Source organism: Parasteatoda tepidariorum, chromosome 4 (assembly GCF_043381705.1).
Source record: "Parasteatoda tepidariorum isolate YZ-2023 chromosome 4, CAS_Ptep_4.0, whole genome shotgun sequence".
Classification (NCBI taxonomy): Eukaryota; Metazoa; Arthropoda; class Arachnida; order Araneae; family Theridiidae; genus Parasteatoda; species Parasteatoda tepidariorum.
Window position 1 is genome coordinate 77,695,277 of NC_092207.1, and position 14,252 is coordinate 77,709,528.

The window sequence follows — 14,252 nt, forward strand, 5'->3', positions numbered from 1 at the left end:
CTTATATTTTCTAATTCGTTGTTCCGTTTTTATGACTATTGTCAATCTAAAATAAAAACTGTATGTTAAGTAACAAGCAAATTCTAAATTAAAGCATAATTTCACAATTAATTTAAGTTTATGTTAAAATTTGTTTTGCATAAAATTAAATTTAAGTTTATGCGTTTTTAAACGAATTAAAATATTCGAGAATGCTGTCATTCCCCCCCCCTTTTGGCTTACAATTAAGCCAATTATTGATTAACAAAACAAATAAGTAGATTAAAGTACTATATTCGAAATAATTGTGTGAGCCTCTTACTAAGAGAGCTCTTATTGACGATCTCTGAAAGATATATGTTGCTGTCAAAGTTAAATTAGAAAAAAAAAAAGTTAATTTTGAAAAACTAAGCACTTCAAACAAACAAATCTCTTCTCATCTTTTAAAGCTAAGTAATTTTTATGACATGAAATTAAATGCAAATTTAAACAAAAAACATAATTGTTTATTTATTTAAAATAGTTCTATCATTCATTTTATCAGTTAGTCAATCAGTTAGTAATAGTTCGATCATCGTAAATTTGTTTATTGACAAAATTATATCAGTAGGTAGTAGGTATCATTTTTATTGATGCTAAATATTATTCATTGATATGGTTTTCATGACACCAACACAAGTCGCATTTCCGCACCAAGAAATTTCTTTAGAAAATATAGATATAATATATATTTATTTTAACGCACTGTCATTTATATGGCAGTGAGTTAAATGAAAATCGTTTGCGCAAGATCAAGTACATTTCGAATTCAATGGAGGTAAGCACGACCAACTTCCATTAACAATCATTTTACTGTGAAGCAGAGACTGGTCTCTCATGAGAGGTTTCACTGTAATAGTAACCGAATTGCGCAACGATCAACGATTTTCAACCTATTAGAAAATTAACTTTTTCATTTGTTTTGATAATAAATACAACATTTAAATAAAATGTTTTTGCTGCTGAATGATAAAATTTCGTGTAGCTTTTTTTTTAGAGTAACTTTTTTTTACGATTGAAATTTCTACTAGCTACCAGGATTTACCTTTTTTTATTAAAGTGCTGGAAGAATATTTTTACCCCCTTGTCTTCTGGATTGGATCAAAATTACAAGGATACAGAGTTGAACATTGATAGTTGTATTGTAAACCCAGAATTGGGCCGGCTGTTTGACGATGGTTATTAAAAAAAATGGTTGATTAGTTGAAAAAGTTATACATTATTACAGTTTTAATGAATTATATTATCAAAAATCAACGGACTATTCATCACACCGCTACTGTATATATTCCTTGCATTTTAGTTAAATGCGTAACACAGTTTTAAAAACGTTGGTTTTTTTTTTTTCCTTCGTGTTAAATTTAAAAAAATATATCTTTGAGCAAATAAAAAAAAATGGAAATTGATTGCAAATATTTAATGAGTGTCGTTCCTTATCAAAAATTGACGAATGAGTTAATGATGAGAGATTTTTTTTCTTCTTTCATCGGGAGAACACGATTTCCACTGCCCTTGATGTTTTTTTGAAACTCGTCAGTTCACTCGGCCATGCAATTCAACCACACGCAAAGTTTTGCGTCCGTATTGGCGAGATATCTTTTATTTAGTTAAATTCAAATTTTTTATAAATTTTTTATCGATTTATTTTAATATATTTCTATTTATGGTGAAAAAAGAGTCGCAATTTTATTCGTGTTTGCTCTAAAATATATCTCATTATTAAATTTCTTACTATTTTGATAAATTTCATAGTGAATATGTTGTTTATCCAGCTTAAATGAAACGAAAGTTTTGCTTACATTAACCAAGCCAAATATCAATTATTGAAAATTGCTTTTCAATGAAATCAATGGTGTTTTAAACTAAAATGTATGATTTTGAAACAATTAAATTCCTTTTTTGATGAGCGATTTTCTTTACTTCTTTATTTTTCTTTATTTTAATTTTTCTTAAATCTCATTTAAATTCATGCGTAATTATAACTTTTGTAAACAACCCTTAGCTACGAAGTCAGTGCTTGTTTAAAGTTTGCCTGTCTGACTTTTTTAAGATTTTCTTGATAACTGTTTTGAAATCAGTTGAATATTGGTAAAAATTGATAGAAAAAAAATCCCCAGCTATTTTATTCTTTGTGCTGAATTTTGTTGCTTTCTTACATATAGGAGAAAAAAAAATTACTATCACAATTTGGAATTGAAAGAGTTTTAGCAGGATTCGTTGATTTAAATCATCTCGTTATAAATCACAATTAAAATCACAATTTAAATTAATTGATATTTTTAAAAATCATTTATTTAAATTAAATTTTTTTAAAAATTAAATCTTCGTTTAAAAAATTTAGCAAGGATTATAATTGAGATATTTTAAATGTTTTATTGATGTTCATACTTTAAGAATTTGTTGAAAATCTATTGCTGTGTTAAAGAGTTACTGATTTCGAAAATGCATTGATTCTTAGTATGTAAATAGTTTTTAGCACTTTTGAAATGACATTTTATAAATCTTATAAGTCCGTTGGAAGTTTAAGAATGTTCAGAAGTTAGTAATGAAAATCCTACCAACCCATAGTTTTAAAACACAATCTTCGGGACCATAATTTATTTTCACATTGCAAATTTATATCTACATCTTAAAGATTGTTTTCTTTTAAAATGTTTTTCCCCCCTCCTTTTAGAAATGGGTTAGTTAAGTTATTCTATGTTAAAATATTTTTCCATTTAGATAAGGACTGAAGCAACCCTATTTATTTTGTCACTTCCAAGATATAATGAATAAATAAATGGGAAATTAATTTTTTCATTTGTTTATTAGCCTGTTTTTCAGTTGTTAATTATAATAAATTTATATTTCATTTTTAATTAATTTTAATCATTCGTTTACACGTATTATGTATAATTATAATATAATTTTTAATGCAGTAATGTTTGAAATTTTTTGTTAATATGATTTATTTTTCCTAATATTTCCTTTTAATTACATTTATAAAATTTAATTACCTTGCAATTCCGATGTATAAGTCTATCCCCTATTTTTATGTTACGAGATAGCAAATTTCTGGTATGTTAGTTGTATAAGTCGACCGTTGTGGATAAGTTTTGTTCCTATAGCCATGTTGTATCAAATGATATTAGAAGCGTGGCAAAATGTGGATTCAAATGTTAATGTAGAATCTTTTAAATAGGGTGGAATTTCTAATTATTTTGGGAAGTTAAGACAATTTTTTTTTTGAATTAACGGATGAGGATTACGTAGAATTTATTTCCGAGTAGCATTACTTATGATGACACTATTAATCTTACTGAATCTGACAAAAATGACTTTCTGGAGTTTTTAAATTTGTTACTTTATGATATGTTTTAAAAAATTTAATTATGTTGTGTATTTTGAAATACTAACTACTAAATTAACTTTTTTTGTTCTTAATTTGAATGTAATTTAAATTGTTTTTTTTGTGTTAAATATTTTTATTTAAAAAAAATGATTTTAGAAAACGTATCTTAAATATATAACACATTAAAAATAGTTTTTTTTTTGTAGAAGTAAATTAATTCAGAGTTCTTCACATCTCTCCTATTGTTTATAATGTATCAATAAATGGTCCTAACGAAGGTCCTACTTTTATTACCGATATATAAGTCGACCCCTGATTTTGGTAAAATTTTGGAGGTTTGAAGTGTCGACTCAGCTACACGGTAATAAACTTAAATGATAATCACGAATCCTGGTTAAAAGCTTATTTCGCATACTCAATGTATGATCTAATCGACTCTTTTACTATAAATGAGTGGAAGGTGATAAAACAAGTAACTAACTGACGTAAGACAGATTCTATAGTAGACATAAGTATTTTGATAAGTCTTATTAACTAATCTTAAATGAAGATAATACTTATCTTCCCTGCTAAAGGTTAGGCAAGGGTGAAATAGTTCAATACCCACGATAATTTTGTGATTCGGCATTGCTGATAAATAAAATCATGAAATTTTTCAAATGATGTGGAGTCCATTAAAGTTGTTTTCTTTTTCTATGTATTTTCTTTTTAGATACATATACACGGAAAACTCACATCCATATAAAATAGTAATATGTTTTGAAAACTATTTATGATTAAAAGTTGTTAATTTAAAAATTTATGTCCATGTTTCGAGATGTTAACTTTTGTTTTTTAAGTTGCGCGAAGTTATTTATTTTTTAAAAATAGTAAACAGCTAACATTTATTTACCAATCCTCTATTTTATATAAAGAAAAAAAACTTTTTTAGTATTATGATATATATTTGAACTTTCATGAGTAAATATCTATTTGTTTTAATTGATAATTAGCATCAATCGCAGACAATTTACTTCTCTTGAAACAAAGGTGGGCTGTTATTTTACTACCAGTAATTTTATTATATTACTAAAATTCACAGATCCGGCATAACACTTGTAAATAGACTTGCCTTATACTTCCTGAAACGGTTAGGAGTGATGTATTCAAAAGGGAATCGTTTGGTGAAAGCAATTGATGAAACTAATAATATTTGAGTTTTTTTTTAATTGTTAAGAATTAACAGATGATAACATTAGTTCTTTTTACAATTGTAAACTTCTAAATTTATCACTTCAATCTAAAATGTTCAATATCAGAATATTTTAGAACTTTCATTTTGTTTCACAGCTTTCAAATTTTACTAAGGAAGATTATTTTTTACATTTCTGAGTGTTAAAAGCTTCGAAGGAGAATTTATTTTCTATTGCTTATATTTATTTAAAAATTTATTTTTCAATTCAAATTTATATATTTTTTCTATTCTCCAGAGATTATGTAATTTTATACAATCGTGAAACAGGATTAACTTCGATCACTTGGCGCGATTGGCGGAACATCCTGAATGAAGTGCGTAACTTTTTTTTTACCTGTTACCTACAACCCTCTTTGGGAGCGTTGCTTTGAATTGGACATCCGACTTTTTGATTAGTTTACAGTTTGACTCCGGGGAAGAGAGGCGTTTGTTGTGTTTGAATTGGAAAAAAGATAGAACAGTGTACTGTTTTTTGATGAACAAAATTACCATTGTTTAACATTCCATTTCAATCGAGCCAGTGACAAGTAATTCTTTTATGACACCTGCGAGAGAAGGATTTATGTCGTAGAAAAAAAACTGTTGAAAACATGACGTCACGGCGGGATTTCAAATGTGATGTGCGTTTATTAGACTCTCTTAGTTTTGATGCAGATTATTTATTTAAAAATAATCGTCTGCCTCTTAATGGATAAAATCGTTTTCAATGCATCTTTCAGATTTTGTGCGATGGAATTATTCCTTTTTAACAGGTTTTAAACTTTTAAAACAGATTTGTGGAAGTAGTGGAATGTAATGATTGATATGTGCCATTGTTTGAATTTAGTTTTTGTGCTGTAAAAAGAAAGCCAATGCTACTTGAAGAAAATAATGGCTCGTTGGCTGCGGCCACTGTGTCTGATGAAAAACTGGCTGTTGTGCCATCGGTACCTGTTCGGAATTATTTTGTCCCTAACTTCTTCGCATCTCGTAAGTCATTATTCTTTTTATATAATGAAAATGATTATTTTAAGAAAAAATTTAAATTTTGCTATGTACCTATCAGCTGTTTCCTTTATGTTTATCTTTTTAATTATTACCATATTAGACAGCCATAATTATCTTTAAATTGTCTGTTACTTTAACTAAGAATTGAAATTAAGAAAACTAATTGTCGTAGTATCTTTTAAAGTTATTAAGCAATCGTATTTTTTTCTAAATTATTATCACGATTCTTTTAATAACTTTCATTTAAAAATTTCTATTAATTCCTTTTATTTTTATTTCTGGAATAGTGAAAATATAATGATAATTATGCCGATATTGACATTATTCATGTTTATTATAGTTGGATAATGAGATACATCTTTTTAGCGATTCGATGATTTTTTTAAAATCAAATATATGCTTTTAATTTCATTATAAATGTCAATTATCTTTATACTTGTATGAATGTTATTGTGTATGAATGATATTCTGTATGAATGATATTTTATATGAATGTTTCTTATAGGTTAGATTTGAACTTAAAAGTCCCGTAGGTTGACTGACTTATTAAATATTATCGTTAAAAAATAAAAAGCTGAACTGACTGAATTTTAAATTTTCTTAAATAGGAAAAGTTTTTACCACCTGTTCGGGAAATTTACAAAATTAATTTACAAATTTATAAAATTATTTAATTTATTTAAATTTGCTAGAAGCGAATATTTGTCTAGTTTAACAACTCAAGTTAGACACTCATAGAAGGCGATTTAAAATTTCCATTGACATGTTAGTTTTAACTATACTATTTAGCAGATTATGTGATCGAATTATTTACAAAAAGTTATTTAAGCTTGTAGGAAAAAATTAATTTAGTTAAGGAAAAGTTATTAATTTAGAAAATTTTTGTTTAACTACCTAAGTTACGTGTGCCTTGCACACACATAAAAGGCAATTTAATATGTCAACTGACATGTTTTTTTTTCTTTCTTAACTATGGTATTGAATAGAATATTTATTCCCATAAATGTGTTTCTGACTTACAATGGAGGTATAATTCTTAAGATCACGGAACTGTACAAAAAAGTTCAGGAAGAGTGCTTTTAAGGGTTCTTATAAAGCTCATTTATAGTTTTGTTCTGTCACAATCGCTTTTATAATATAGGTCTTTATTTCTGGCATATGGGGAAGACATGTATAGTTCTTGAATGACGATTTTTATTGCGTTTTATCTGAATTGCTCCGTGATCAAGTCTTGGGAAAAAGAACCGGGAAGTCCCTGTTTTTCTTCTTTCTTTTTTTCCTCTTTTTGTTCCATATATTTAATCGTTAACTTATTACCTGATGCAACCCGTGTTACCTTCATTGACATTTATTTGTATGAACGTATTGTAGTTTTGCTTTTTTCTTAGTTACCTACAAAAAGTTATTTTAAATCGATTGAAAAAGAAAAAAAAAAGTTTAATTACTTTATACTAAATATGCTTACTATATTGTTACTGTGCTGTATTATGTTGCATATTACATAGGCATAATATGTATATGATGTGCCCTGAATTAATTTTTTTGTAATTATTGGGTGTCTCAAACATACATTTTATTTTGCTCTGTATTAATCGAGACATATGCTTTTCGATTATTCAAAATATTCTAAGTTACATTGTAAAATGACCTTATAAATGTTCATCTGGCTAATGTATATTGTTATTTTGTCAAAAAAAAAAAGACCGGAATAAGTAGCTTATTTTAAAAAAGCTTATTTTAATATTAATAATAAAGTTTAATCCTATGAATTGACTTAACATTTAAGTAATTAAAGTGTAATTAATAATTAATACAAGTGGTGCAAAAGTCTGAAAAAAGTTTCTTCTGACATCACAATACAAAATACATCGCACATTTGAAACTTATTTTAACACAGGATTACTTTTTATTTATATTTTAATCTTAAAAAATATTTGAAGAAATAATTTTTTTGCATAGAAAGCGAATCAAAGGTACTGTCTAATCAATGGTCATACAGTCAAATCTAGCCAGCAAGGTGACTCTTCTGTCTCCAAACAGTTTTTTCACCATAGGTTCATTTTTTTAGGCTAGACTACATATATATTTCAATAGAATAGATCTTTAATATAACAGAGGATAAAAAAGAAATCAATTTTAGAAAAACCATAATTATGCCGATATTGACATTANATGCGATTTACGCTCCTCCGATCACCGTCAACTAGGTTTTATTTTTGCTTTCGACGTTGATCAGAGGTACGGCAACCGCAAAGTTGTTGTTGTAGTTAATTTACGTCGCACTAGAGCTGCACAATAGGCTATTGGTGACTGTCTGGGAAGCACTCCTGAGACAGGGTTGCGAAAAAACAGGGTTTTTGTAGAAAAGCCCAACCCTGGTCCGGGTGGGTTTTTCTGGATTTTATTGGGCTTTTCTGGGGTTTTCATGGGGGGGTTTTCAAAAGAGAGGGCAGGGATAAGTACCTTATTTTAAAAAAGCTTATTTTAATATTAATAATTAAGTTTAATTCTATGAATTGACTTAACATTTAGGTAGTTAAAGTGTAATTAATAATTAATGCAAATAAATTGGTGCAAAAGTCTGAAAAAAGTTTCTTCTGACATCACAATACAAAATACATCACACATTTAAAACTTATTTTAACACAGGATTACTTTTTATATCTTAAAAAAATGTTTGAAGAATGATTTTTTTGCATCGAAAGCAAATCAAAGGTACTGTCTAATCAATGGCCATACAGTCAAATCTAGCCAGCAAGGTGACTCTTCTGTCTCCAAACAGTTTTTTCACCATAGGTTCATTTTTTTAGGTTGGACTACATATATATTTCAATAGAATAGATCTTTAACATAACAGAGGATAAAAAAGAAATCAATTTTAGAAGAACCCAGTAAAATCCACTTTAGGGTGGGTTTTACTGGGTTTTTCAGAGTGGGTTTTTTGCAACCATGGCTTACAGCCAGAGGTGGGGATCGAAACCAGGTAGCTCTGCTCCTTAGTTAATAAATATTTGAGTTATTCGAATTTTACTGCAAGTATCAATAAGGGAATTATGCAGTACTAAGTAAATTTAGTGCCATTTTTAATTAGATGGCGGGATAATTTATGCAACATTAACTAAGAATGTTACAAATAATTTTAATATTATCCTCTGCACAAACCATTTTAAAGGACATTTCCAGTCTGTTTGTTCTACGTATTTATAAAAAATTTATATCTGTGAAAAAAATCTAGTGAGAAAGAAATATCTAAAAGAGCAATGAGATATTTTAACTCATCTCTCTTGCATTATCGATTCAAGTGTTATCTTATGTTTATTTCAATATAACACAGGATTCCTTTTTGGTTTTCACATAACTCTTTCTCGATGAAAGAAACGAGAAAAAAAAGTGAGCCTAAGTGGACGGGGTCTAAGAAAAGACATTTGAAGCGTTCCCAATTACTTTTGAGGCCCTGAAGGAAAGTGAATGGTGATTCGTTTCCTGTGTACAGGTGTGTTCCTACCTTAACCATGCATCGCATCATGCTTACTCTTGTCTGGATTTTATTTTTCTCCCCCAATGGAGTTTAACTGTCCTGCTATTTTGATTTTTATCTTAACTTTTTTTTCTCCCATTGTGTGAAAAAAAAAGAATGTTAAAAGTTATTTTTTTATGACATAGGATCCAAAGCAACTATTCCATTTGTTTGGATAATTAAAATTTCTCTTCAAAATTTCAAACTACATTGCTTTAATTAGAATAGGACTAGTGGAACCTACAGTATTTAAGTATTTTGTAGTTAATTAATTTTTTCCCTCAAAAAGTTTAGTTATGCAGTTTGCTTTCCCGGATAAAGGATTTAATATGCGATGTTTTATTTTTTATTTATTATTTTTTCAAATATGAAAGATTTGAGTGTTAAACTCTAATGCTTTATTTTATTGTTTGAATTATCTTGGGAAAAAAATTTAACATATTCTAAAATGCCGTGTTTAAATTACATTGTTGAAACAGATTGAATATTTCGTTACGTTCTTTCCTAAACAAATATATCTTCCAAATATACCCCTCTTAAAATAATAACAATTATAATAAAAAAAGAACACGCGATTAGTATTTAAGTCAGGTTCGAGATAAACAAATGGTTATATCAAAAGAATATCTATTAAATAAGAATAACGGGAATAATAATCGCGGAATATTTATATAAATAGGTTTAACGAATAACTTATATAGAAAATAGCCACATTAAATTATAAATTAAATTCACATTTTCCTTTTTTTCTTTCTTTGGTTTTAACTAAGTAATGTCCATTTTTTTTTAATTCTTAAATTTAATTTAAATGGGATTTTATTACTGTATGATGGCTTTGAAAGTACTCACCTCCAAAATTGAAGCCGTTATCCATGGTTTTGAACTTCCGGCGGAAAATTTGTCTAGAAATCAAGGGAAGATGAGCCTTTAAGTTTTGATTAGTTTCAATTGTTTAACATGTCGACTACCAGGAGACGTAATTTGTGAAAAAATTATAAATTTTCAAAGTGCAATTAAGATTCTCGACGACATTGTCAATCATTGACTTGTCAGCAGTTGGACATTAAATACTTTTAATGAATTTACTTTTTCTCTATTTTTTGTGAAATGCTCTTATAATTTGGAGTAATAAATTTTTTATGTTTTAATAAAAATAAGAAGAGGATGGTACAGAACATAGCAGCCTAGTATAAAATAAATTGATTCAACTCTGCATTTAAGTATATACATATTAATGATTCTCGAAATGCGAATATGGAAGGAATGCAAAATGCGAAAAACTTTTAATTTGGACTTATTTTTACATTGCAAAGTGGGTTTTTATTTAAGTGTGGTTTTTAGAGAATTTTTAAGTTTGACATGCATGTAGTAGCCATAAGCGCTCCGGTGACACAGTTGGTTAAAGCGTTGATGACGCCTCTGATTGAAGAGCTGAAGACCGTGAGTTCGGTCCTGTTGGCCGACAAAACAACCGGAGTGTATGCACAGCAAGATGCTAGTTAAATCTATCGTGGTTCCAATTCCTCTTGTTAGTTGTGGGGTTTTGTGTCTAGAGAGTGAGGTGCCAGCTCAGGCTCTGTCCACGTCGTCTGACGGCCGAAAATTACATGACATTCATACTAAGTTTATGAAAAAAAGGGCTAGGCATTGCAAAGGTTTGGTGATGATTATGTAGTAATCATAAAAAGTATCTAAATCAAGTTATATCAAGTGTAGGTTTTCAAAATGAGTTGATACCTTACCAATTAGTGTATTTTGAAAGAATATATAAGCTAAGCTAGATAAGATAATATCTAGTATATTTGCTTTTAATAACTTACCAGGGGTCTGTTTAGAAGAAATTTGGGTCCGTTAACGGACCCTTCACAAAATATCTTTCCATAAAAACCAGAGTTGGAGTTTTTGCCGGCAAAAAGAGGTTTTTGCCAGGACAGTGGAAAAAACCTGGTAAAAACCGGCAAAAACTGGTAAAAACCGGCAAAAACCAAATTATCTAAATTGCTGATTAAATATTATTATAAAATACTAGAAACAAATTTAAATCAATCATAAGGAATAATAATTTTGATACATTACATGAAAAAATTATTTTTAACATATTAATAATTAATATAAGGGTAATAATTTTTAAAAGATTGAAAGTTTTTGATCTCTTTTCATTTTAGAATCCTTAAATAAATGTTTTTTTACAAATAAAAAAATATTATTATTTGTATAATATTATTATTTATTATAAAAAATTATTATTTGTACAATAATTAACTACACATGTTGATACATATTTTATGCTTTAAATTATAGTTATGTTATTTTAAAATAAGTTCATTTCACTGGAAAAAAAGAGAATAATCACAAATTTTCCAATCAATAATGTTTTAAACTACTAAAATGACCCTTTAATTTTNAGCAGTATAGGCTAAATACCAAATATTTGTATGTTGCATCTCTAATTTAGAAGCAGCAATTGTTGTTTATTTTTTAAAATTTAATTTTTTTAATTATAATTTTACAGTGTTGAGCATTATCATGTATGTCTTTACAATTTAAAAACTCCTTGAAAAAGTTTTTTTTTGTTGCAATAATGGACCCTATTTGCACAAATTCATAAAAGCGGACTCTGATTGAAAAAATGTGAGTAATTTTTTCACAATTTCACGAAAAACGGACCTTTCACAAAATGTCTGGACAGACCCCTGCTTACTTGTAATATACTCATAATATACTAGATTATAAAAAGCAAATATACTTAGATACATTTTATAGTATCCTTCTCAGATATAAAGATCATCATCTCTAATAATAATTAGAAAAATATAAATCCCGAGTGCTCGAGTTTCATTTTCTTTTTTTATTTATTTCCCTTTATTTTTACTTCTTTCATAGTTTGTTGAACCGTTCGATTTTATTCGATAATTATATATCATTCCAGGTTTTGTTTTAATTTGGCGTAGCAAAACTGTATCTAATTTTTGTGCTATTAAATTGTGTAATCAGTCCTATCATTTACTTCAGATAAGAGATGTTTTTGAGGTTTTTTTCTTTTTAACTATGGCGTTTTGACAAAATAAGAAAATTTGAGGATCATAATACCTTAATCTTTAAATAACTTACGTAAATTATATTTAATTCATCAATTTTGTCATAAACCTGCAGTTTTTCGATTAATCACAGACCTCTTGTGCTAAATCATTATAAGCAAATTTATCATACCTTGGTATCATTTCATTGCTATTTTTGAAAAACGAAAATCTAAGTTTTTATTTATTTAATTTCTCTGCTTAATTTTTATTATTGACACAGCTAGGATTTCTTATTTTATACAACTTAAAAATTATATCTAACTATCAAAAGTTAGATTGTTAAATTAGTCAGGAGTGAAAATTCTTCATTAAAATTTATCCGAAATTCAGATAACGATTAAATGTTGCGTTTGACCTTTTAGAAGATTGACTGATCTAAAGTTTGATAGTTTAGTCACTTTTAAGTAGAAACTCTTTATCGAGCAAAGAAACATTTAAAATTAAGATAACAATTGAATTTTACGTCTGAATGATATCAGAAAACAATTAAACTTGAGTGTTAGTTCACATCTCACATTGCAAAGAAGGATATCATGGTAACTCAGACTTGGTTCATTATGTAGAATCGCAATACAATTCAGAATAATTTTTAATTCACGTGTAAAAACTGATTATAAAAATAAATCGTGAATGATAATTTTTTTAGTTATCACTTTTTTCAAGTAATTACCCACACCAAAAATAGTTAAGAAAAATATAAGATTTAGATAATTATTGTATTTTTGTTGCTATAATTATGAATGTTGGAATACAAATGCTTTTTCTCTTTCTCTCCCCCTTAAAAACAATATAAAAATGCCATTTTTTACTTTTTTGAGCTATTAATGTCCAAGTTGCAATTTTGAATCCCAATATCATATGTCGTTAAATCTAATGAATTTTTTTTTTTTTTTTTTTTTAAGCACAGTTTGAATACTTTTTGTTTTAGTTTGAAAAAGTTTAAATGTCTCTAATGTTAAATGTCAAGTAAAGGACGCAGTTCAAAATATGGAAAACTGTCAAAAATCTAAAATTCTGTTTATTTCCTAATTCTGTTTATTCTAAGTATTCTTGTAATTGCGAGCGCTTAACGAAAATTTCGCTGAACTTGTGCATTTTTAAAGATTTTCTAAAAATGGTATATTACAAGGATAGAACGTACGCCAAAAAAAGAGAGAATAAAATAGTAGTAGAAATTTATTTGATTAATATTCAAATTTTTAACACGACCAATTCCTTCGCAACTACCATATATTTCATTAATAAGAATGTTTAGATAGATGTCAAATCTTCGAAGCGTTTTCAATCATTAACTGCTAGAAATAAGTTAGAAAATTTTGCTAGTTTTAATTTCCTTTGATTGCTTTTATTATCCGGGGTGTGTCCAGACATTTTGTGAAAGGTCCTGTTTTTGTAAAATTATGAAAAAACTATTCATAATTAGGGAATATAAAATAAGCGTTCAGTCACATTCTTTCAAGTTGAAAGAATGTGACTTAACACAACCAGGGTCCAAAGCAGGACCCTTGTTGAAAGTTTCAACCAGGGTCCTGCTTTGGTGAATTTGTGAAAATAGGGTCCTGTTATTTGGTATTTAGCCTATACTGCTCAACACAGAATATTAATTTCGGACGAATAATGGAAACAAAATCACTCACATTTTTAATAATTTCCATTGAAATATTTTAAATAACACAACTTAACAATCACTTTTAATGTGTTAATCAATTAAGTAAACTTAAACAATTCTTAAATTTACAATATTTTATTTTAAAAATTGCCAGAAGTTAATTTTTATTTACATAATCAGGGGTCTGTTTAGAAGAAATTTGGGTCCGTTAACGGACCCTTCACAAAATATCTTTTCATAAAAACGGACCCTTCACAAAATATTTTAACTTAAAAACGGACCCTTCACAAAATGATTTTTCTTTTAATCGGACCCTTCACAAATTTGTTTATCTTCATTATTATTTTGTTAATCGAATAAACCCTTTCCAGGGCAGAAAACAAGAAAGATGGATGTAAACGAATTAAGTTTTGTCTTCGGCAGACGATTCTTCCATTATTCGTCCGAAATTAATATTCTGCGTTCAGCAGTATAGG

The 14,252-nt window shown here is 27.8% G+C and overlaps 1 protein-coding gene across 16 annotated transcripts in view; it reads left to right on the forward strand.

Annotated features, from left to right (window-relative positions):
• LOC107450274 (phosphatase and actin regulator 1) overlaps positions 1–14,252 on the forward strand; it is a 173,871-nt gene that overhangs the window by 94,028 nt on the left and 65,591 nt on the right. For 4 of the 16 annotated variants that reach the window (XM_043041563.2, XM_071180083.1, XM_071180085.1 and 1 more), the window contains one exon: positions 5,410–5,552. The exons of the other annotated variants lie outside the window; for them this stretch is intronic. In XM_043041563.2, coding sequence (XP_042897497.1) covers positions 5,435–5,552 — 118 coding nt within the window. In that variant the 5' untranslated portion in view covers positions 5,410–5,434. The remainder of the gene's footprint in view (positions 1–5,409; positions 5,553–14,252) is intronic. 16 annotated transcript variants of the gene reach the window in all.